The 26,659-nt window shown below is 39.1% G+C and overlaps 2 protein-coding genes across 2 annotated transcripts; one reads left to right on the forward strand and one right to left on the reverse strand.

Moving 5' to 3' along the window:
* Positions 1-9: 9 nt before the first annotated feature.
* Positions 10-11,735, reverse strand: LOC141762235 (tetraspanin-8-like). Its single transcript, XM_074626250.1, has 9 exons — positions 11,526-11,735; positions 9,838-9,903; positions 8,227-8,343; positions 8,044-8,118; positions 6,138-6,233; positions 5,902-5,994; positions 4,620-4,691; positions 3,552-3,635; positions 10-1,220 (listed from the first exon to the last, which is right to left on the reverse strand). Exons 1-9 carry the CDS (start codon positions 11,583-11,585, stop codon positions 1,086-1,088), a joined length of 798 nt encoding a protein of 265 aa, XP_074482351.1. The 5' UTR covers positions 11,586-11,735; the 3' UTR covers positions 10-1,085.
* Positions 11,736-18,295: 6,560 nt separating this feature from the next.
* On the forward strand, positions 18,296-24,753 carry pus7l (pseudouridine synthase 7 like). Its single transcript, XM_074625242.1, has 10 exons — positions 18,296-18,676; positions 19,254-20,107; positions 20,624-20,783; positions 21,470-21,689; positions 21,838-21,936; positions 22,150-22,231; positions 22,543-22,708; positions 23,112-23,220; positions 23,949-24,002; positions 24,086-24,753. The coding sequence occupies exons 2-10, from the start codon at positions 19,306-19,308 to the stop codon at positions 24,458-24,460; spliced, it is 2,067 nt and encodes a 688-aa protein (XP_074481343.1). The 5' UTR covers positions 18,296-18,676; positions 19,254-19,305; the 3' UTR covers positions 24,461-24,753.
* Positions 24,754-26,659: the final 1,906 nt, after the last annotated feature.

Raw genomic sequence — 26,659 nt, forward strand, 5'->3', positions numbered from 1 at the left:
AAAAAAATGTTTACTTGTGTGGTGTACTTCAAGTCACACGTTTCCACAAATACAAACCAGGAAACAAACAGACAAAAATCTATTTTGCAGCTGTTAGCCAGTATAAGGTCACACAGTTGACATCTTACAAGGATAAGCACCCTGAACTTTCCTGTACATTCTCCTTTTTTAATGCAGGGGATAAGGCAATGACAGGAGGCTGAGACACAGCTCTGCTATAGGACTTTGGATTTGCTTCTTTGGCACTCAAAACATGTAAAACACAGTTTATTAGTTGCACCTTCATCTGTATTCCCGTCTCCTCCTGCCATGAACCGAAGCATCTGATCCTGGAAATACTCTGTCATGCAATACCAATATGTACCAATGACATCCTATTATATAAAACGGTACTATACAACTGTGTAAGTGCTCCAGTAGCTTCTTTAATCAAAATGTAATTTAAAAATAGAAAACATATAAAAATGAAATAAAGTTTACAAAAAGTTTGGCAAAATATGATACAGAAGATAACAGAAAGCTACTTATTACACTTCTTAAAGCTCCATAATGTAAATATTTTTGCAGTCATATCTTCATCAGTGCTTTTTTTAAACCACATTTTCTTTCACCATCTCATTATTTACTCTATTTCCATATTTTACAATATGCCTCATTTTGCTGCTTGCACGGCCTTACATCTCAGATTAAATGTGCTAAATTACTATTCTAATCTGGGATAAAAATACCACTTTAAATGTATTCTCTCCCGTAGTTCATGCCCGTTGAAGCCCGTGGAAGGAGATGCGCTGGATATACAATTAATGCTACAGAATGTCTGTATATCCTCTTTTATGTAGCAGAGTGGTGTATAGTAGGTCTCAGACTTAATATGAGGCTCATGTACATGTGTGTATATCACGAAGAAAATATTCTTCTTTCATGGTTTAAAGGGCAAAAACAAACAAATACAGTACATACTACCCAAACAAATACATTTAAGAAATAAAAAAAACAATGTACAAGTTGTTCATGCAACTTCACCTGTTGGAGGCGACTTCTGATATATTCAAACATCCTAAAAACACTATGTGTCCTTGCACCATTCAGGTGTAGTCTGCAGCATCTGCCAGATGGGTGTAGTTTCCTGCCTTTGCCTCTGGACTGTAGACCACTATGGGGGTATCCTCCTTCTGACTCAGCTGACACAAGATGACGACACACATCACCACCGACAATATCTACAGGACGGAGAAACAGAGACGGTTCTTTCTTTACTTCCTACAGTATTCCTCTTTTTTTGTTTGTTTCATCCTTTCTGGATACATTTTGTTTTTAGAGCTGCAATTTTAGAAACAGACTGAAGGGGGCAGCAAATGACAGATCACAGAAGACATGTTGACATGTCACAGTCAGGAGAGCACAGGTGAAAAGAATCAAATCAACGATGTCTGAATTCCATTTAGTGACAGAGCCATCATTAAAGTTATTGGTAACACATGCTGTGCTTTTCCTACTTATGTGGGACGGTTATGTGTTCTTTGTTTTTGCTGAAGGCAGGATAGTCAGGCATTTTTTGATTAACTAGAGAGATTTACCCCAGATTTATATTTCATTTCTTTTATTTGTGGAGGTATTCCTTCCAGATTTCATCCAGCCCTTCATCAATAACATAGGGCAGCCTGCATACCACCAATTCATGATTGAATGAGTTATACCAATTCAACATGGTTATATTATTTTGAGATACTAGTGGGGAGGGTGTTATGTTTTTTTTTTCTAACAAAACAGTCCATTGAAAGTGTTGACTCAAACTGGGGATGGCCTTTGGGCCTTTTTAAAAAGTGAACCTTAAGGTTCAGCTGCACTAACCACCCTAATAATATCTGCCCAGTCCCTTAAGGAAACACAAATACTTTGAATTAAAATAGTCCAAAAGATTCAGAACAGCTAATAGAGGTGAGGTTGTTTTGCCAGTTGCTGTTTCCGAGATCAAGAATGAACTTTGAACCTCCACTTTAAAAGCTTCTGAACACCCACACATGTGCTTTCAGTTAATCTGGTTAATTAGACCTCTGCTCAGGACTGTGTGGGCGTCCTGAGTCTCTTAGTGTTGTTGAACCTGTTAGAGCGGGACAAAATACACCTCTATCATTCTTATTGGTAGATGAAGATTTGTGACCTGATAAATTCCCATCAAAGCGCCGACACACCTTCGACCTGAGCAGAGGTCTAATCAGCCAGATTAACTGAAAACACCTGTGTGGATGTTCCGAGGCTTTAGTGGAAGAGAAGTGCAGTGTCGTGACAACTGGGCAAGAAAACTCCCTAATATAATCAAAAGCTCCAGAAGAGCTACATCAGACAAGGTATTGTCAATAGCTGTGAATCATGGTTAATAAGGGCTTTAAAGTTAAGTGGTCCAATTAAAAGGACAAAATGGAGGCTTTGAATTAAAGGGGACATATCATGCTTATTTTCAGGTTCTGACTTGTATTTTGAGTACCGTGTCATACTAGCTTGTCGTGAAAGAGGCAACAACGCTCCAAGCTTAGGCTAAATGTTGGCGAGGAAAAACTGGCATTTTCAAAGGGGTCCCTTGACCTCTGACCTCCAGATATGTGAAAGAAAATGGGTTCTATGGGTACCCACGAGTCTCCCCTTTACAGACATGCCCACTTTATGATAATCACATGCAGTTTGGGGCAAGTCATAGTCAAGTCAGCACACTGACCAGTGACAGATGTTGTTGCCTGTTGGGCTGTGGTTTGCCGTGTTATGATTTGAGCATATTTTTGATGCTAAATGCAGTACCTGTGAGGGTTTCTGGACAATATTTGTCATTGTTTTTTGTAGTTAATTGTTTTCCAATAATAAATATATACATACATTTGCATAAAGCAAGCTTATTTGCCCACTCCCATGTTGATAAGAGTATTCAATACTTGACTTGATACTTAAATCTCCCTTTAGGGTACATTTTAAACAGATAAAACAATGTGTGATTAATTTGCAATTACTCACGATTAACTATGGACAATCATGTAATTAATCACAATGAAATATTTTAATCGGTTGACAGCCCTAATTTGAGGTTTTCTACTAGAACATGTTTTCGTGCTTTAATGTTCAAAAAACATTTTTTTCTCATACTGTGTGTCTGAAAATAAATTGACATATATTCACTCTCTGTCTGAAACGGTCCGTTTTAGCACCTGTCTCTTTAAGCCCACCTCCTGAAAAAGCCCAGTCTGCTCTGATTGGCTACCGAGAAAAAATACGGTGCACCTTTGCAAAGGTAGTTCACAAGCTGTGAGCGATATATTCTAATGAGCCTGCATGTGACATACAGGAAGGAGAGCCAAATCTGAATAGTTTGTTGAATCACATGTTTTCTGATCTAGACAGCACACAAAAACTGACTGGGTTGTCTTATTTCACAGATATATGCACACCATGAGGAGAGAGCTGGAAAAGTACTGGTGTAAAAATGAAGATCAAGTGATTGTGAAGTAAGAGTAGATAAATATGGAGGCAGATATGATAGACACATATAGACTCACAGTACATACCCAGAATAATGTGATTCCCAGCATTGCGCCCAATGCAGCATTTATGGCCATCATCTCATGCTCAACCAAGTATGTAAGGCATGGCTGAAACAAGAGAGCAGATCAATCAATGTAACTTTCCAACTGTGCATTGTTTCATTTAAGGGGCTCAAAAAGTAAGGAACTTTGTTAAAAATAACAATTCTTAGAATCTATTCGGATTTAATTACCCTCCCTTCGTATTAGGAGGCTTTGTAAACAGAGACAGCCCCATGCAGCAACACAGAACAGCTGCTTCACTAGACCAGATGCTAATGTGACTTAAACAGAAAAAAAACAATGCTGCAATTCATGAGATTATCTGTTTCAGTTCCCCGGTTGATGTCACAAGTTCAACTGCTAGAGGAAAAATGCAAAATTATTTTTACACTTTTTTTTTTTTAGCTAACGATGAATGTAAAATCTGTTCTCTTTCGCTGTATTCCAAAACAGAGGTCAACTTTTATCTAACCATAACAAAATTCAGAATCTTCATGATCAATTAATGTTTTTTTAAAGGGACTGTTTGTAACTTCTTACACGTATAAATCAATCCGGGTCGGTGTCCCATGCGCGCTCGCGTGTGGCTACGCTGTTCAGACTCAGACTCCAACACAAACTACACAGAAGCACCAAAACCGCAAAGTTATATTTAGTGAAGCCCGTCTTGCAAAACAGTGTTGGTGATGAGTCGCTGATGTGTTTCGCCTCACTTTTTTTGACGGATGCTCGCTCACATTCAGTTAGCGCGTGCACACGGGCGAGCGCGAGCAACAGGACGCTGACTTTCGTTGACTTAACGGCCACAGGTGTCGCTCTTAAAACCAATTTCTGATTCTTACAAACAGTCCCTTTAATAGCTGTCTCATGAAATTCAACATTGTACTGTTGTTTTATGCGCACACACTGGTCTCGTATATTCACTAAGTATAAATGGAGCTTTTTCTTGCATTGTCGTTGTAATTGAGATTTCACGGTGGCATCGGTTAACACAGTAACATCCACCTGTAAATGTAGAAATGATTATCTTAAATAGAATGCTCTTATTACCTCTTTATAAATCATGACGGGCTGGTAGTCGGTCGTGTGCGCAAACAGACTGCTGTCTCTAGGAGCTGCCACCTAGAACACACAGACATGAATCAGGGCTCACAAGAGTTACTACAGTTTATCCTGAGGGGAACATTAATGTGTGTACTAGATTTCAAGGCAATAAATCCGAAGGTTTTTGAGACGTTCCACTCGGAACCACAAATGTCAACCCCATAGTGGCCCTACAGATGAAAATAACAGGCCATTTTTTGACTTTCTCGCCATGTTAAACTGTAATTGATACACAATGATACTCTGTATTCTTTGAGCTTTACCAAGGAAAACATCAATGGGCCTTGGTCAGTGGCAGACTCAGGCTGTCTGAGGGCCTAGGGCAAAACAAATTAAAGGGGACCAGCTGCATGCTGCGGGGCACCAGTGCACAGAACGTTTTCTAGCATGTAGGGCGGCCAAAATGGCACCGCATCGCATCATGTTTTCTCTACTGGAAGGGCAGTCTAGAGGGAACTTCCTCACGTTTTCTCCATTTAAGGGCACCCTAGAGGAAACGTCATCATGTTTTCTCCATTTAAGGGCACTCTGGAGCGCAATTCATCATGTTTTCTCTACAGGAAGGGCACTCTGGAGGGAACTTCATTGTGTTTTCTCCATCTAAGAGCACTTTAGAGGGCAATTTATCATGTTTTCTCAATTTAAGGGCACTCTAGAGGGCAATTTATCACGTTTTCTCAATTTGAGGGCATTCTAGAGGGCAATTTATCATGTTTTCTCAATTTAAGGGCACTCTAGAGGGCAATTCATCACGTTTTCTCCATTTAAGGGCACTCTAGAGGGCAACTCATTGTGTTTTCTCCATTTAAGGGCACTCTAGAGGGCAATTTATCATGTTTTCTCTACAGGAAGGGCACTCTAGAGGGCACTTCATCATGTTTTCTCCACTTAAGGGCACTCTAGAGGGCAACTCATCGTGTTTTCTCTACAGGAAGGGCACTCTAGAAGGCACTTCATTATGTTTTAATTATTTAAGGGTACTCTAGAGGGCACTTCATCACGTTTTCTCCATTTAAGGGCACTCTAATCACACTTTCTCCACTGGAAGTGCACCCAGGGCACTTTATCATGTTTTCTCCATTGGAAGGTCACCCTAGAGGACACTTTATCATTATTTATCTACTGTAGGGGCATCCAAGTGGGCACTTTCACGGCATTTTTTTGGCGTTTTTTCATGGTCTTGGTACACAAGAGTTTTGTGCAGAAATTGAGTAGCGTTCACACTCACACATGGATTCGTAGACTCTTCAATGCACAGGCAGGACTCTGGGATGTTGTAGCCCCAATCCAGGTAGCCCTCATCCAGACCACAACACTGCAACTGAGAGGAAAGATGGAAGGAAGAGGCTAATTAATGCAATACACTAGCATGTGCATGCGATTATAATATAGATGAGACAAAATAAATATGCTAGAACTTGAAAGCATGCAGGAACTCAAACACACACACACAAGGTTACCTACATCCATCTGAGCATCCTTGATGCTGTCTATAAGAATCTCACTAGCATTATTCAGCGGCAGCATATTTAGGTATTGCCTCTTCAGTTCTTCAGCCTCCTGCACGACAAAAACAAAGTAATAGAAACAATATTAAACAAATTTGAAAATGTTATTTGCAGGCCCATTTGTGATTCACAAAATGTATTCGGTCAAAACCAGATCCTATAAGCAGCCATGTTGTCTTTTTTATTGCTTTTCCAAAACCAAAAACACAAAAGCAAAAGTGTAAGGAATGGATTAAACGTTGTGTTTATCGGCTCTAACATAAACTGCACACAGCTGGCTGCCTGTAGCTATGATAACCTATATCTATGGGGGTGTTACTGTAGCAATATTATTTGAAAATGTGTGTGGAGAGTTGTGAAACTGTCTCTCACTTTGTAAGATACGATGAGATAAGATGAACCTTTATTAATCCCCTGAGGGAAATTCAGGTGTCAAAGCAGCAACATCAGCAAACAGAGTGAAACACAGGAGAGGTAAAGGTATACAAAAATTATAAAAACAATAATAGAGATATAAAAGATACAGAGTGAATGGGTGAACATAGTGTATGCAGTCTGTCAATAAATAAATAAATAAATGTAGTATTTGCAATAAATAAATGTAATATGTACATATGTGCAGTCTATAAAGTGGTATATAGGATGTATAGTGTAAGTAAGTGTAAAGTGCGCCAGCGGTTAGAGTCCAAGATGGTTGCAGATAGTGCATGTTAAAAGGTAGATAGTGCATGTTTAAAGGTATGTGCATACTCAGATTTGTGAGCGTGTGCACTAATCTCTAAATGTGCATTATCCTACATCTGTGTGTAAAATAATCTGAAAATATGTACCCAAAAAAAAAAAATGTAAATGGCCTTTCATTAATGAGTGAACACGTGACTTTTGCTACACTACTGCCGTTCTTGAGATTTGCTAATGTTTCTGGCGATGTATCGCTGCTTTTGTTTACTTCTCGTTACCCATTGTTTCAAAAAACGTCTACAAATTTCGAAGGGTTAATCTGCCACAATTATAACTGTAAACAGCATATGTGCTATGCGAGAATGGAAAGCTTGACTAGTGACTAAGTGGGGTGGTGTTGAGCTAACTGTCAACTGATCTTTACTACTGTCTGGAAGTAGCCTAAAATATTTCAAGAAACTTAAAGAGGACCTATTATGCTTTTGTGCTTCTTCCCTTTCCTTTAGTGTGTTATATAGTTTTTTTGTACATGTAAAAGGTCTGCAAAGTTACAAAGCCCAAAGTCCACGCCAAAGGGAGTTACTCTCCCCCAAAGAAACACTGCTCCTGAACTGCCTGAAACACCTTGCTTGACGTCCCGGCTTTTCTTCTGTAACATAGTGATGTCACTCAGTAATACATTTGCATAATACCTGCCTAGCGGCTAGTTTAGCAAGCCCTCAAACAAAGCTAGTTAGAGCGGAGCTGGAGCGGAGTCCGAAGACTTTGGTTCGGTTGATCAATCACAACAGAGTGGGCCAGCTGACCAATCAGAGGAGACTGGGCTTTTGGGGAGGCGGAGCAGGAGCTCAAACAGAGCGTTTCAGACAGAGGATGAAAAGAGGTGCTGCAGCACACAGCCGGTATGAGAAAAATAAAGCCTTTTTTGAACATTAAAGCATGTAAACATGTTCTAGTAGAAACCCAAAATACAAGTATGCACCTGAAAATGAGCACGATAGGTCCTCTTTAATATAAAAGCAATAGCCTAAGAACCTTTTCCGGTTTATGTTTCTGTATTTGATTAATCGGGAATGCAGTTTTGATGCAGCCAGCTAGCTATAGTCCATATATATGTCTGTTTTGTACTGAGTCTAAAGGAAATGTCACAAAAGGCCAACGCATTTGAGAGTCAATAATACCTCTGGTCGCACAGCCAGTCCTTGAATTTCACATGCAATCATGAACAGACTGCTCAGGATCATTCCAACTACAAACTGAGACACACAGACACATATACAGACATGAGCAATATGATTCTGGGAAAAGATTACATGTATTACTACTACTAATAACAATACAAGTGTGTTTTTTCATTTACCCACCAATATAAGCGCCCACTTCTTCCCTTTGCAGGCACCATACACACCAACGATGGTCAAGACCAGAGTTATGATGGAGATAATATACATGGCATGAAGGCCTGCGAGCATCTTCTCTATCTGTGGAGAGAACAAACAGAGAACAAGCAGGTCAGCAGGCTCGGTGAGCTGGGAAAGAAACCTGAGTTCAATGCCCTGATGCAGCGTGCATGCACGCTGCTCAAGTGTCCCAATTGTTGCCTTTAGCTCTTGAGGTTAACCATGGCAGTTTCTACACAGATTGCAATTTTATATAAAATAAATGTTGAATGTTCAGTTGATCATTTCTAGAAAGATAGATATCTTTAGAGGAAACAAAGATAGATGTCTTTAAAGGAAACCGTCTTCATCTATTAGATAAGCTGGAATAGTATACAAACACTCAAAGCTGGACTTCAACCCTTTCTTTTAGAGTGTTGACTGTGTGTTTTGAGTTGTGTGGTGTTCTTGAATGAAGCTTTCAATAGGAAAAAAAATTGAGTTTGACAAGTCACCATTCAGTAACTGAGTCTGGTATTACGTGTTTGCACAAAGCGCTAAAAAGCAGCAATACAAATTAGAAAGAAAATGAGAAGGAGCTAACTTAACTCATACAAAACGATAGCCATTAGTTAAATGACCGGTGTTTTTGCAAGTTCAAGCTCTCAATTGAATTATTCATACTTATTACTGCTGTCAAAGTTAACGCGATAACGCGTTAACGCAATTTCGTTTTAACGCCACTAATTTCTTTAACGCATTAACGCAACTTGTGATTTTTAGGTTGTAGCGGTCTCAGTTTTAAAGCTAGATCCATCAATCCATTGCTACCAACCATGTCATACTAGCTTGTCTCAAAGGAGGTTAAATAAGGCTCCAAACTTACGCTAAATTATGGCGAGGAAAAACTGGCATGGCCATTTTCAAAGGGGTCCCTTGACCTCTGACCTCAAGATACGTGAATGAAAATGGGTTCTCTGGGTACCCACGAGTCTCCCCTTTACAGACATGTTCATTTTATGATAATCACATGCAGTTTGGGGCAAGTTATAGTCAAGTCAGCACACTGACACACTGACAGCTGTTGTTGCCTGTTGGGCTGCAGTTTGCCTTGTTTTGATATGAGCATATTTTTTTATGCTAAATACAGTACCTGTGAGGGTTTCTGGACAACAATTGTCATTGTTTTGTGTTGTTAATTGATTTATAATAATAAATATACACATACATTTGCATAAAGCAGTATATTTGCCAACTCCCATGTTGATAAGAATATTAAATACTTGACAAATCTCCCTTAAGGTACATTTTGAAGAGATAAAAGATCTGTGATTAATTTGTGATTAATCGTGATTAACTATGGACAATCATGTGATTAATCGCGATTAAGTATTTTAATGGATTGACAGCCCTCATACAAATGTTGCTGACCATTTTCTAATGCAGGCTCTAGGCCTACAGCTTTGGACTTTGCTGTACAGAATTGAATGGAAACAAGTTGCCTGTGAAATACATCAGACACTTTATTGTTTTGCTCTGCTAATGGATCCCTGGAACAAGTTTGTAACATGGTTATTGTAAAATGCAACGTGTTACCTCTTCATCTTCGTGGAAGTATCCGTGGCTGAACAGAGTGGCTGCCAACAGCAGGGCACTGATGATCTGCAACAGCAGCAACACACTTCATTAGTCATCGCTGTCAAGGCCAGGAATAGAGAAGCATGATAAACCAGCACTCAAGTCAAATTAAGAGGTTGTCAGGACCACATTTAGCCACATTACTGTTGTTATGATGACCATATGACCATTCATCATCCGCCAGAGTGGACACGTGTAGCCTAGTACGGTATTACATTATGAGAACATTATTACATTATAAATTAAGCAAAAAAAAGTGGAATAATGCAATAAATGCAGCGCATAGCGTAATAATTGAAAAAGAAAGGAGTACTCTCCTTGTCTTCTTAAAGCATAGGAGCCCTTCTAGTCCTTAATGTAAAGCAACTGTCTGTTAGGTCTATAGAGCAGTGGTTCTCAACCTGGGAGTCCCCAGGTCATTTCTGGGGTTCGCCAGATGGTTGTGGAGAATAACATGACATATTTTAGTCAGGGGAATGTTTTTTACATTGCAGTGTGCATCGCCTATGCCAGTGATTGACCTATAATTTGCCTCAGAACATTATGTGTGTTTTGTGAGAGTCAAAGTGTGCCTGCAGATGAGTTTCTGATGGGGGGTTTCCGAAGGAGAGAAAGAGTCACGGAAAGCATCAAAACTCCTCAGTGTGCCTGGAGGGGAGCATAATGGACAGACAGAGATTGAACTGCTGTTTCCTAACTGCCCTAATAGGGACACACAAACAAAGCAAAACCACATGTTGCACAATCCAGTCTAGCCTGTGAAGCATGGAAGAAAGGATGAGGAAGATGAGAAGGAAGGAGGAGGAGATTAAAAACTGAATTAAAAGTCTTATTTATTAATTTTTTTGTTTCTTGTTCTAGTTTATTTTTTATTTTTTTAACTTTGGTTGATAAATGACCCAAGAATATCTTTAAGATTTGTGCTACAAATACAGCAAAACAATGAGCAAACAATGAAGCAATTAATTAAGAAACTTAATAGAAAACAATTACATAAAAAAATATGAATATATAATTACAATAATGAAAATAATGTGGTTGCATGCTTGCCGTGAAAACATTATACTTAGATTAATACAATAATTGCTTTATTATACTCATATTAGTGAGTAAGCAATCACATAAACCAAGTCCCTATAAACACCATATGGACAGGTGTTTTATCTAAAGGGGATTTTATTAGCTATTACAAAACTGCTGAAGCATTATTTATAGGACTAATATTTTTAATTTGTTGTATTATGCCCTGAAGGGATTTCTTTTGTTATTCACAACAACATCATATCCATTTTCCAATTTCATCCACTAGGGGTTCACTTTCTCCCCCAAGAATGGATTTTTCAAAATAAACAGTAACATGTTCATAAACAAATCCTCTGGTTTCTAATAGACTTGGAACCAAAAATTAAGGCTAAATAACAAATAAATCTTGAATAAGTTGCACTGAAAACAACTGAAGTGAAACAATCGACTTGCAGATTTGCAAATCTGCAAGTCATACTCGAGCATCTGATACAGAAGAAGCTGTTTTATGTATCATTTCACGGAGGGATAATCTGCATTTACTGACCCTGGCTTTGTGCCTCTGGTTTTAATTTGACTGGACTTTTTTTTCTGCAGCAGCAAAAAGAAAAAAACACACTTACCGCGATCAAACTTATCACGATAATGTAACTCCGCTTCAGACAGGCGTTCACTTTCCCCATTGTGTTGCAATATATGTAGCCTTCATGCAGTTTAAAGTTGTCCTATAATAGAAATCCACATGCTACAGAGAGAGAAAGAGAAAGTGCTCTTCTTGTTGCCCGCAGCACCTTGGTGTTTGTGCATGGGCGTACAGAGGAGAGGAAGGAAAGCCCCATGTTGTGCTGCTGAAAGGGGGCTGGCCATGTGTGTGTGTGTGTGTGTGTGGGGGGGGTGGAGTTGAAGAGGTGGGGGGTAATAATTAATATCATTTTTGTGAAACATATTGTTCACACATGTTCAGTGAAATCCACACAGACGACAACTCAAATATTAATATTAACTTGCTTAAAGCTTCCCAGCAGATGGATACGGAAGGTTTAAAATGCCTAACGTAAAACAAACTAAGTGTTTCCTTTTTATGTATGCATTAAAATACATCATACAGAAATGGTTGATAATGGGTTTTTTTTCCTTCTCTGAGGGTCTCTTGTGGCCAGAATCAGCTGCCCGGTCTGTTACCTCAGGTCTTTTTGTAAAGTGAAGAATTCATGGATGAAATCTGGAGGGTTTACACATGGCTCCATGTAAAATAAATAAATGCGTGTGTAAGTATTTAGCAGAAATGTGTTTTTATTTTTAATAATACATGCAACCACATTACTGTGGTTATGATGACCCCCCCATGGAACACATTCATCATCAGCTATGGTTGGACATGTGTATACTTGCATTGCAGCAACATAATCATGAACACACAATGGTGGATATGGTATAGGGGAGAGCGGGGCGATTTGAACCAGTGGGTATAAGATGAGACACCCCTATAGACAAAATTGGTCATCTGACCACACATTTTTGAATCGTCACTCGTTTTAGTGATGGAGAGAGGTTCCATATGACAAGTGGTGAGCACATTTTAGTGATTCAAATTGATTTGTTTTTATGTTCAAGGAGTCGTGATTCTCGTGTCTGAACAGTTACGGACAAGTTTGGAAAAAATGTCACACATGCTCTGAACTGCTGGATGATATAAGATTGTTAAATTGGCGGGGGTGTGGGGTAATTTGAGCCAAAAAAGCCTCAGGGAAGTTGAGCCATTCCTAATTATATATAATTAGATTAGAGCTTCAACTTGTTATGTGAATCTCAAACTGCAGGGATTCAATTAAGGACAAAAATAAAAATATCATTAATCAACTTTTAACCCTTTCTAGGACGTGCTTGGTTCTCGTTTTAGGGTCACCATCTGTCATGCCGCCCTTGTGAAGCGACCTCTCTCTGAAGAGCCACTGAATTTAAAGGCACAATGTGGGGGAGTTCTTTGATAACCTAGTGATAGACAGGTATGATTGATGGACCAGGCATACTGATATGGCTAAACTTATTCTCTCCCTTGGCTCATCAGGGGCAAGTTGAGCCAAACGTTTTTTTTTTTAATTTTGGCATTACTGTCATTCCCTCACTGTAAAGACGCCTCAAATAAAAACTTGGCCGTTTACCCCGGACACACGTGTTTTTCCCCCCCCTTTTAATCAACAGGAAAACATCAATTTGGACGAGCTTTCTTGTGCTGACTTCAGCACAGTACGGTGAAGAAGAGTAACCACTGGTCACAATGTTAGCAGTGAAAGTGAGAAAGTCGAAACATAAAGGGGGGGGCATTAAATTCTTATTTTTCTATTTGTTTTCTAGTGAACTTGCCGTCAGCTCAGTCCCCTAATAAAGCACTTTTTGTCTGCTGTTGTCTTGAACGAACAAAGGAACTAGTGAGAGGCTGCTGCATCACATGACTTCCCATCAGAGAACCACACACACACACACATACGAACACACACTCACACCATCTACCCATCCATCTATCCATCCATCCAACCATCCATCCATCAATCCATCCATCTGCACATTGCTGCAACATTATTGCTCCCTGGAGTCCTTGCAGAAGAATTTCAATTGTTCAAGCAGATCCAGAGTGGAGCATTTCCTGATGGAGCATAGAAACATCTGGAGAGCATGATGAACACACACACACACACAGACACACACACCAATACAAACATCCATATCCAAACCTAAAGCTTCCTCAGTGCCCCATGCTTCCAACTGTTTCAGTCACCAGTGCGCATCCATAAAATCATTTGGCACACACGCATGTGTATGTTGGCATGCAGTCACACATCTGCAGGACATGAATGCACAGAGACATTCTGTGGCGCAGAGGATGTCGGTGGTGGGTGGAAGCAGGCAAAGAGCCAAAAAAGCCTTTATTTTACTGGAGATGTTTGGACCAATTCTGTTCTCTAAAAGATAAATGATGCACATTGATTCTCGTGGAGCAACATTTTGAGAATATGTGGGAATACTTAAGGAAATAGAAGAGTGAAGGATGATACAGATCAGTATCATGAGAGAATCTTGTTGGCGGAGAAAAGTCCATGTGTGAATGATGTGTCTAAAGTCCTAAACAGGGTTTCACATGTGACTTTCAGCGGTTGACCAATTGATATTTTCCGTGTATTAGTCCTTTTTCACTTCTCTGTCTAGCTCCCATGAACAATTATTCCTTTTCCTGTTCCTATAATGTCAAATGATGACATGTGGCAATCCTTAAGATTTCAGTCCTGGTTGATTTAGAAAACTATTTGAGTGAAAACAATATAATTGTGTTCAGAGTTTAGCAATCTGGAGTCTTTTTGGTGATACATGAGCATAGAAATAGAGTAGAAAAAATATATTTCTATGTTTATGAGCTTCAATTTTTCCAGTATTGTGTGCATAGTTCCTTTTTTTGTGTATGCAATGGAGAAAAACTGTAATTTTCCAGGAATGCCACAACAGACGCCCATTTCATAATACTGCAAATATATAAATATTGCAATACTTTCACCAGTGGGCTCAATCACCATTGTGTTACCTCATTTGGCGATAGACAGTGACTTAACAGACACTTATTTAAATGAAAATCTTCAAGATTGCCACTTTAGAAAGATTCTTTTGTCACAAAGCTGATTGAGATACTGAACGCCACATCAGCATGATGAACAACACAATAATTACTCATGATCAGTAATCTCCAGACAGGCAAAGACAAATAGTTCAATAGTCCAGCAGCCAACTAATCACATGTGTTATCATTCAGAGCCTCTGTATTGGGTAATTAAAGGGGCCCTCCATTGATTTTACACATGACGTCTGTGAGAACAGTTGAATAATGTCTTATGTAGCTCCAGAGATTTTTTGTAGAAATGCAATTAATCAACGACATGCAACAAAATAAATCTACAGCCTTTAATTGAGAGGAAGTTTATGTATTCACGCTCCGTAGTTGTAGGGTTTTTAGAGTAAATATTGAATTGGCTTCATTGTTTCAGCAGACTTTCCTGCTACTGTTATCCTCTCAGTGTAAAATAAAATAAATGTTTTGCTTGTTTCTGTTACTTTCCCTTTAAGTATAACTTAACAAACAACAACTATTAGTGAGCTTTAAAGGTGCTGGTTGATGGATTTTGTTACATTTAAAACAGAGGTCGGCTAGCTGTTTCCCTCGGTTTCCAGTGTTTATGCTAAACTAAGCTAAGCTAAGCGAACCATGCAGCTGCTGGCTGTAACTTCATATTTACTGTAGTAAAGTAAGTGAGTTGTATCAATCTTCTCATCTTTTGGCAAGACAGCCAATAAGCATATTTCACAAATTTTCACACAATTCCCTTAATATTTTCTTATGTTTTGGGGATATATGTGTGTTTTTGCAAAATTTCACACTGCAAATTTTGAACTTAAAGGTCCCATATTGTCATTGATACCTCATGCTTTTCTGGTTCATACACTATTTTGTGTTTCTACTAGAACATGTTTACATGCTGTAATGTTAAAAAAACAAAACTTTATTTTCCTCATACTGTCTGCCTGTATTTACCCTGTCTGACACACTCCGTTTCAGCTCATTTCAACGGAATGGCAACGGAACTGAGTTGCTAGGCAACAGTTTGGGTCCATGTTTACTTCCTTTCAGCTGATGTCATTCGCATACAGTGCAACAAGAAATAAACAGGGACACATTTAGAGTGTTACGTTTAAAACAGTGTAATGGTCTATAATATACTGTAGATTTGTGACATCACAAATGGACAGAAATCCTGATGGCTTGTTTGAAAGACACAGTTTCGTAATGTGTATTTCTCCATGGATTGAGCGTTTCGATACTTTCACAGTATTTATATAGCACTTAAACCTGCTTCATAATATAAAAGACTTTGTACGTGCTGTATTTCTGGGATAGAAGAGGGGATAAGCATTTTGTTTAGTCCCAAACTCCCTTTGTTTTTGAATACTTCGGTTCCGGTGGGGCTGATTAGCTGATACTGCAGCTGTGTGTTTATGCTGAATCACTCTGAGGGATTCTTCAGCAGTCAAATCAATCCTTATACAGAAGAACACTTACATCACCAGCAACAACAGCACATGTTTGGGAAGCAGGTATCATCATGGTTTAAACGTTTCCTTAAAGTCCTCAGCAGATGCAAATCCTCCCCCACTCCCGGGGGACTCTTACAGGGCCTTGGTCCAAACCTGCACCACCAGTAGGCTATTAGGATATCACTATAAATTTAATCAATGTGCACTTTAGAGTCAATGGGTCCAATGTTTGCAGGAAGTTATGTAACTAATCTGGATCTACAACCTTGAAATGTAGCCCAGATTTCCTTCAACAGTCAGGAAAGGGACCCTCACTCTGGAGAAATACGCTCTCACTCTTTTTTCATTCCAGTCAGACTGTGGTTATTTTGTACATGTTGCCGATGACCTATTGCCTTCTTAGGTAGTCCCGGGAGGTGAGCAATGGCGTAGTCTAATCCGCTGATTATTAGTGTTTGTCTTGGAGAAAGTTACACATTCCTCATATGTTGCTCAAAACTCCCAAGAAAGTCTCTTTGGGGGAGTCTGTGTTCACCAAGGTCTCACTTACAGGAGGCCTATGTTAGAGAATCAGACATTTATAAGAGATACACTTCAGATTCATAACCTATGGCATTAACATTAAGTTAAAGATGAGGCAACAGGCCTTTTTATATTGCGTGTGGGGAGTGTGTGTGTGTGTGTGTGTACAGTTTCCTGGCTTCAGGTTCTGTAGTTTACGTGCATAGATATATGCGGCAGTATGAGGTGATAAGACAAGACAAATATTTTGACTTGAGTTATTTCCAGGAACTTGCTCAGAATGAATGCCATGGAACAAAAACAAGTTCTTATTGCGAGTGTTGTCTGACCACAAAGTGGATAAAAGAGTATAAAATATCCAGTTCAACCCGCAGTGCCAGTAAACCACCCTCCCACCCACCGGGTGACGAACCTCCCCTGCAGCACTTGCATCAAATTCCTCTGCTCTTCAGTTCGCATGGCACACACACCAAGTCTTTGTAACAATTGTCATATGACAATGATGTTTTATAAAAGCAATAATGGATTACGAATGGGATTTTGTATGCTGCAAATGTTTTATGGTGATGAAAGCTCAGGAACAGTTACTAAATGGACCCTAATGGTTAATTGTGAACCTCAACATTATCTTTTGCTTTGACAGTACAAAATCCAAATATAAAACACCTGATTCATTTGGTTCTATTACTGGGTTGATTGCACATATGTAAACATATAAATCCCCATGTTACATTTGTTTGATTTATTCTAGATATTTATTTGATAAGACAAGATATTCTTTGTGTTTAAAAGTGTGCTTAAAATACATTAGGAATATTGACTGAACCGACATAAAATCTATGCATATTTGTTTATGTATGTTTAATATATATTGCACTATTATTACTATTCTAATAATAATAGTAGTTAATAAGTTATTATTAATAATATCATAATATAATAATAATAATAATAATAATGATAATAACATATCATACTAATTCCATTTTATTATTTGAACTTAATCCATGCATATTTGTTTATGTATTTGTAATGTACAGTGTATTGCATATTATTACTATTCTAATAATAATAGTAGTTAATAATAATAATAGTTCACAATAATGATAATGATAATAAAAACAACAACAATAATTATAATTATAATATAATTATAATCATAATCATAATCATAATAACAATAACAACAACGTATCATACTAATTCCATTTTATTATTTGAACTTAATTGGGATTATTATATATTAACTTATTGCTCCAATGATATAGTTATTAGCACTTATAGCACGTTTAGTGCTCCACAAATACAAATACATTAAAAATATTGACTGAACCGACATAAAATCTATTCATATTTGTTTATGTATTTGTAATGTACAGTATATTTCACATTATTACTATTCTAATAATAATAATAGTTATTAATAATAATAATAGTAGTTAACAATAATGATAATAATAAAAACAACAACAACAATATTATAATTATTATTAATAATAATAATGACAATAAAATTAATAATACAAATAATAATAATAATCATAATAATAATGATGCTATTATTACTATTATTACTATTATTATTAGTAATAATAATAATAATAATAACAACAACAATAATAACAACAACAACAACAACAATATATCATACTAATTCCATTTAATTATTTGAACTTAATTGGGATATTCTTATTCCTCCAATGATATAGTTATTAGCACTTCCATCACTATTAAAATAACGTTTAGTGCTCCACAAATGAACCAGGACTGTGTGTCTGTCCCTTTAAGAAACGTCACATGACGGTCACATGACGCGGAAGTAGGCTGAATTGTCTCAGCGCTGTTGTGTTTACATCAACAGCTCCTCGTTTACATACCGCGTGTAGCTTCGTTGAGTAAACAAACAGTCATAAGTTAGCGTTATTCCTTCACAATAAAGGTGAATCATCGTTTTAAAGACAGGCATGAGCATTGATTTCTTTGTTGTAGCAGCTACAGCTCTCTGTCAGCCCTGTCGAGGTGGGATTCATGTGTAGGATACGGATGTTTCTGTAAATAGACGAGCTATTTCGCATGTGTAAGCCAGGTTTAAGCAGATATAAAGCATCTATCATCTCTCTAAACCTCCTGACATTGTTTCGTAAGGTGCACCATATCTCTGATTGCTTTTAAAAAGGTAGGTTTTAAAGCCCTGTTATCCTCTACTACCGTATAATGTATATGTCTATGTTTATCTTCTCTATTGTGTCTGATTTTGTATATTTTGTACATTTTCTATTAGATTTACTCTTTTAAAGTCTATTTTTTTGTCTTAAATACATGTAAAGCACTGTAACATTGCCTTAAGTGTATGAATTGTGCCATATAAAAACACATGCCTTGTTTTTGTCTTTAGACGCAGCTTACACATTTTGTTAAAAGTGCATACCTTTGAATGAATGAATGAATGAAAGACTTTATTTCAAACATAAAATAAATAACAGATACAAAATAATAACAAACAAAACAAGAGTAATAGTGTCCGAAAAGGAGTAGGAAGAAGTAAAACTTATATTTCCCTATACCCCTTTCTCACTTCTCCTCTATTAACTCATATATCATAGAATGATAATATAATATAATATAATATCAAAACTATCCCAGATTTATTTACATTTGCTGATGTTTGCTGATGTTGTTGCTTTGACACCTGAATTTCCCTCTGGGGATTAACAAAGGTTCATCTTATCTTATCTTATCTTTGTCCTTTTCAGGAGTAACAGGAGTGAAGTGAAACATCTCCGCAGCATTTTGGATGAAGCGACCATGAAGCAGGACAGTGATGCTGTGAACGTCCCCGCGTGCTTCATATCAAACCACGAAGGTTTTCTCGGGAGCATCAAAAACTTCATCAAAGACTTTGTGGTGACTGAGATAGACATCTCTGGACAGCGTGTTAACACAGCAGCAGCAGCAGCAGCCACACACCACACACCAGACTGTGCCTCCTCAGATAAAAACAATGAAAGCAGTGCAGAGTGTAAGTGGAATAATCACTCCTCGGTCTCGCAGGACACTGACGATGCAGAAGCTGACTGCGGGCAAGACGTCACCATACCTAGTCCGGGCAGCTTCGATCTAAGTGTGATTTTAGGCCAGTCCGTCAGCGAGGAGCTGGAGCAGTTTGTGTTGACTCTCAAAGAGAAGCCGACGAAGCAGGAGCTATCTCTCGGATCCTTCGCCGACAAACACCACAGAGCCAACGTCCACCGGGCCGTCAGACACCGCTTCCCCTTCCTCATGACGGTCACCATTCAGCCCGAGATCAGGGTGAGGGAAGACCCAGACTACAGGGAGCTCTCTCACTTGGTCACAGAGGACGAAGCGGAGGACTTCTTCAGGTTCATAGACGCCAAAGTGCGAGGCTCGTCCTATACGTTCGGACCCGACGACGACAAGGAGCACAGGACGGTGGTGCACCACTTCCTGAGCCGAAGGTTTGGCAAACTGGTGGAGACGAAAAGCTTCACCGACCAGGGGACGACGGCGATCTCTGTTAGGCTGAGAGAGCAAGGGAGGCCAAAGAAAAGAACAGCGGAGGAACGTAAAGAAGAAGATGTTTATACTGGTATGCTGCAGAATTTGATCAAAACTAACAATCTTTGTCAGAAAATAGCCCATTTAGTCCAACCAACAGTTCAGAACCCAAAGATATCCAAAATGAGATCATACAACACTAAGAAAAACAGCAAATATTCACATTATAGAAGCTCAAAGTCTGGCACTCTTGTTATAAAATAACTTCAACTAATCATATCACACAATATGTGCTTTCCCCCTCAGTTCTTTCTGCCTATTTGTTCAGACTCTGAACGCATACCAACTGGCATTTTCTTGATGTTTGTGAATGTGCCAAGTCTGTTTAAGTCAGTTGACTCTCACAGGATGACCCAGCATACCTCATCGAAGTCACACCCCAGTTGATATCTGTAAATATTTGTACCAACTGAAGGTCCCTCACAGGGAAGGAAACTTTTAAAATTGAAACAATGTAGTAAGTCAGCGTTTCTAATCAGATTTCCCTGAAGCAACACTTAACATTAGAATGAAAACACCCCCTGTGTGTGTGTGTCCTCTCTTTCAGCTTTCACTCTGCGTAAGGAGAACCTGGAGACGCTGGAGGCCATCAGCTACATGGCGGCCGCTCTTGGGGTGCTACCATCCGATTTCACCTACGCCGGGACCAAGGATAAGAGAGCCATCACCTACCAGGCCATGGTGGTCAAGAAGGTCTCGACTCAACGGTAGTGCTGCGTTTCTTTCATGGATTTTTGGTTTGGGAATTTTTACACTATTCATAAATTGGCTGTCTGCAAAATGTCACAAGATAGTGACAGATATCTATTCCATTTTCCCAGAGTCCAAGGGGATTTATTCAAATGTCTTGGTTTTTCAGACCAACAGTCCAAAGATGTTTAGTTAAAGGTGCTAAATTTGATATCCAAAGCATTAATATAGCAGCAAACAGCTATTTGCTATGTAAAGATATAGAGGAGCAATGTCTACCTGAGCAGAGAATGAAGTCGCTCTCCCTCTGTGTGTGTTGTAAGCCGAGCTTCTCCGTGCTTTGTTGACAAAGCTTTCATACAGCGTTCACAGCTGATAACGCCATTCTAACGCAAGGCGCAGTCGCGGAAGTGTAGCACCACCCTCTGGTTTCACCTTCGATAAACACTGTTATCTCTGAACAGCACTTTCGCCATTTTTGTTGAGAGAAAATAGAAATGCTCCCAATCCCGTATTTAGCACCTTTTAAAAGGTGCATTGTGTAGAATTCGGCAGCATCTAGCGTTGAGGTTGCAGATTACAACCCACTGAAACTTCTCCAGCAGTGTGCCATGTTAAGGTTCTTTACTGTTGTTAGAATTCCCTCAAAATGAATGCCAAAAATCAACCACCTATTTATTTCTTTCATGTTATTTATCACCAGGTTGAAAGAGAAGACAGCCGAGTTCGAGAAGAGAGGGATGCGTCTGTCTCAGATCCGCTCCGTCAGCGAGCCTCTCAGGCTTGGTCGACTCCAGGGGAACCACTTTGACCTGGTGGTCCGCGACCTGAGACCGCACGGGGCCGGTGACGCACACTCCTCGGGTGCAGACACACACACTTGCCTGGCAGCGCTGGTAAAGGAAGCAGTGGAGAATGTCAAGGTAACCATTCAAATAGTTTCCAAATTCATTTGAGAAGCACTCCTGCTGTTCAGTAGTACTTGAAATATGCTTCCGATGACTTTTCAAATTAGCAAAGACACAAATCAATGGCTACCGCCACGTTCATCCGGTTTGTTGCTCTTTGCAGGCCAGAGGTTTTGTCAACTACTACGGGCCGCAGAGGTTTGGCAGCGTGCAGAGCGTTCAGTCTGACCGCGTAGGCCTGGCATTACTCAAAGAAGACATGGTGAGTGTTGCAGACAGTTATTACGTTCATGACTAGCTGTTACTTCCCTTCATGCTGTGAAATGAGACTGAGCAGCGACCGGTTCCTCAAAGTGGGTAACCAACGACTGCACGAAGACCTGAAAACACTTCCAGAAGGAATTTAATGCGCTATCTAGACTGCACAGTACCGTGTTATTAGTGTGTGTTGTGACGTGTGTGTTGTTTGTGTCAGGTGAGCGCCGTGCGTCTCTTCTTCACTCCAGATGACGGCAATGATCCTCAGAGCCACGCTAAGAGACACTTCCTCCAAACAGGTGAGAGCTAGGACGACACTGACCACTTTAGTTTCAGTTGTTTTTTTCCTGAAGATGACTAAAGATGATGTGAAAGTTGCTTCCCAAGAACTTCAATGCAGAATTTGGAGGAACTATGAGTAGGCCTTTGCTGGACGTATTCCGGCTAATACTCAGTTCCTCTATTTATTTCAAAGAATTTGTTGAATCATATTTTGTAAAAGCCCCTTTTCGTTTTCGAGTTTTGGCTCTATTAAAATGTTGTAAATGACCTAAATGTGAACCCCTCTAAGTGTTTTACTTCCTCATCTTTCCTACTTCTTCATAACCAGATAACGCTAAGGAGTCGTTGGCGCTGATGCCGTTGTCGAAGGCCAGGGAGCGACTCATGCTCCGGGCCCTGAACCGCTACGGTACAGGTCCGGATGGTTGTACCCAAGCCTGGCTCAGCCTGCCACACAGCATGAGAGTCTTCTACCCGCACGCCTACTGTAGCAGGTAACAGCTGCAAATACAATCTCAGAAACACCCCTTTTTTTTATGTGATTCCTGCCAAGGTCAAACACAAACATATTGTGGCTTTCTACTGTTTGCTATTGAGCAGCTCCATTGCACAAACTGGGAGATCAACATTAATTATTTGCTTTCCACAGCTTGATTTTGCCATTCAGTGTTAGGATTTAACCCTACCTGTGCCTCATTACATTTGAGTCACAAGGCTAGCTAGGTTTAACCCAGCATCACCTGCTTCCATCTCTTTAATTAATTAACAAATTCTGACTTAAATGAGTGATTTGCGTTCTTTTTAAATATATAAGGTCATACTCAGTTTGGGGAGTTAAAATCAGCTCCCACTGCTTTAATTGTTTAATAGTGATAACTCTGCTGATGTGTTTGTCAGAGTGTGGAACGAGGCGGTGGCACACAGGCTGACTACTCTGGGCCACGGCGCCCGGCGAGGAGACCTGGTGTGGATGCAGGAGGACACTGAAGAGACCGGCCCGGCGCAGGTGAGAGAGAGAGAGAGAGAGAGGGGGTGATCTGTTTTTAGGGTTAAAGAAAAGATGATTTAATATGTAGGATGGGATGCAGGTATCTTTTTGCTGCTACAGCGAACACTGTGCCGGACTAAGTATGTTCATGCCCTCTGGCTATCACAGGGAAACTAGGTGCTGATATAGGTCAGTCTCCTCACTCTGAGCCCTGCAGAGGAAAAAATTTAATTAGTTTTGAGTGCACACAACAGTGACATGTGGGGAGAGCTTGGACTTAAACTGTATCTCAATAATAATAATAAAAAAATAATATATATAAAATAAAATAAATACAAGATTTTAACTTTTATTTTTGTATTTTTTTATTTTGACTTTATTAATTTTAATTATTTTATTTTATTTCTTTTCATTTATCTATTTTTCTTTCTTTGTTCTCTTCTTCTGTTTGTACCACTGTGTGTATAAAATACAAAATTAATAGTAATAATTGCAAATATGTTGGCCATTTTTTGGATGTGCTATTTCATGAGTTGATTGCTATAAAAGGTATTAAAAAAACAAAACCTTATCTCAGATAAACTAAAGGCTGAACACAGAGAAATGTATCAAACACAAATGAAAACAACTGGGTTTAAATGTGTATGTGTGCTGGTTTATTAAGCAGAGTGATATGCTCTACATATTGTCACATTTTGCAAAAACCACGTCAGTGCTGCTGACCTTTTCCTTCTTTGATTCTCCAGATCCATGTGGTGACGGACCAAGAGGAGCAAGACGGAGTGTACACACTGGAACATGTATGTAGTTTAGTGATATACCTCTACTTTAAATGCTTCTGTTAATTACTTTTCTCACCGTTGTGTTTTTATTATCCCGTCAGGTGTTGCTACCGATGCCGGGCAACACCGTGAAGTATCCGGAAAACGCCATGGCGACTTGGTACCAGGAGCGACTGGCCAGGGATGGACTGGACGAATGTCGCTTCAGAATCAGCAACCTCAAACTAAATCTGCCTGGCTGCTACCGCCACCTGCTGGCCGTACCACGCAACCTCAGCTACCAGCTGCAGAGAGCAGGCTGTATGGAGGGCGGAGGAGAGGTGACAGGAAACAGCAGTAGAAATAGTGACCGGCAGCTGAACGGCACAACAGTAGAAGGGAAGCAGGACTCGCTCACTCTCACATTAAACTTTGACCTGGACTCCTCCTGCTACGCTACCATCTGCCTCAGAGAGATCATGAAGTGTGACCCCTAGAGGTCAAGGGACATGTTGGTCCTGTTGTATTTCTACATACTTTGAACAGAAGAGAAGGAGCTTTCTTGTTTTAGTTTTTGTAACCCATCATTGTGATACATTATTAGTAGCCTTTTTGGTTTATCGTTGAAGTAATGAGCATAAGACGTGTTAATAAATAGAAAAAAAATGCATAAAACGTGCAATTGATAAAACAAACGAACAAATCTAAATGTTAAAACCGTGTAAACAGTGTTTGTGTTTTGTGCCATAAATAAAACTTTTAGAAATAAAAGTACTTTTCTTTTTAAAAACTTTTTGCAACTTTTATTTTGAAATTTTTTTGTTTTCCCACTCAAAATATATTTGGATTTAAATCTGCGATTCTGTAAGTTTTACAAATATGAAATAAATAGGCTCCAAAATCTTCGGTTTTGCCTCTCCAGAGTTAATTTCTCTCATTGTAAGATTTGTGATAATTGGTAGAAGAAATAATTTGAATATCTTCCAAGATAACAAAATACATTTCTTTGCTAAATAAGTATCGTAATTATTATCCCACATTCTTCTGTTGTCTAGAGAAGGATCAGGTGCAGTGTTAAAAAGATACAGATGCACATTTCCATTTTGAACACACAAATCTTTTTAAAAGAAATATTTAACGCTGTACTTTTGATTTTCTGAAAATGTTTTGCTACCATCCACAATTAGTTTGACTTTTTTCTCCAGCTGTGACCATTTCCTTTGTGCATTGCATCGTGGGACACAATGGTGCCCATCCATCAGCACTCATCTTACACTCAGACTACGTTCCAAATCACATACTGCAGCTGCCCTGTCAAAGTACGTACTGTTGCATACAGTTGGGACATACTACTTCATAACATTGCGCCTTGAACTTTGACCCTCTTGTGCAGAGAATTGTGGGTCAGAATAGCCAGAAATTTTAAGCATGCTGGCTTGCATATTGCAAAATGCAACCAGATGTAGTAGGACATCCTGGTATTTTTGGCATACTGCATTTGACATACTATGTATTAGGTCATGCTAAATCTTTTTCTGGCATACTAAGTAGTATGGTAGCATGGGTATTGTAATGCACAGTCTATTTCTATTTATTTATTAGTTTATTTGATAGCCCAAACTAATGCATTCTGATACATTCAGTCCTGCAATAAATCCGTTATAAAGGCTATAATCCAGTGGTTGTCATGTGCACAGTGAGTGCTTTCAGTATATTTAATTTTATCATTTTACATTAGGAACACACTTGCATACTAACAATTAGAATTAGTGTTTATTATGGAATTTTGGTCACTTCCTGTTTTCACTCATTTTTAGTTATTGTACTGTCCACTAATCACCACTAGATGGAGACAACACACAATAATAATAATCAGTCACTTCCTACTCCTCTAAATGTAATGTAAAAACATACTTTAAACTTATTAAAAATCATTTAACTTATTTGTAAAAGTGTGAATGTTTCATTCCCTAAGTGTCCACCAAATGACCCTGGGTCATATTTGCATATTGAGTTCCTTATCTGAGAGAAAACAGCCCCTTCACCACATGCCTAAGAGGTTGATGATGTTAATGAGTATATCACCCTCCTAATCTTGGGACTAAATCCATCGTGCCAGTTCATATGATCCACTCTCACGTTAAGAAAAAAAAAAGAAAAAAAGAAGAGCTGTGCACCAGCAGGAGAACCAATATAAAATATAATGAAGCATAAAACTCTGGTGTAATTGTGACGCTGAGGGGCAACATCCGATCTGTATTACAATTCTCCCCCTCCTGTGACTAATTTATGCAATTTTGATGAGAACGTTTAAAGACAGCAGCATATAAAACCTCACGTTGGATGTAGCTCCGGGCTATTTTTTAATACCCTGTTACTGTAAGCAATGTGCAAAGTGGCTGTGTGGATGTTTTAGTCGGAGGTGGGTTCTGACATGCTGCCTGTCATCCACCCTCAGCGCTGTTTGATAAAGTGCCTGCCTGTGAGCTAAACTGTCTGCCAAGGAGACGCATTAGCAGTAATGAGTTTTTTCACTGTTTGAGGAGTTTTGTTACAAAATGACACACTATATCCAGCAGAAAGGAAGGCAGATAATTGAAATCCTCACAGTAAACACTTAAGGACTGAATCCTATACTGTGTATTAATAGTTTCTTGCCTCCGGGGTCAAAGTCAATCTTGACAGATATATCGTGC

Source organism: Sebastes fasciatus, chromosome 23 (genome assembly GCF_043250625.1).
Source record: "Sebastes fasciatus isolate fSebFas1 chromosome 23, fSebFas1.pri, whole genome shotgun sequence".
Classification (NCBI taxonomy): domain Eukaryota; kingdom Metazoa; phylum Chordata; class Actinopteri; order Perciformes; family Sebastidae; genus Sebastes; species Sebastes fasciatus.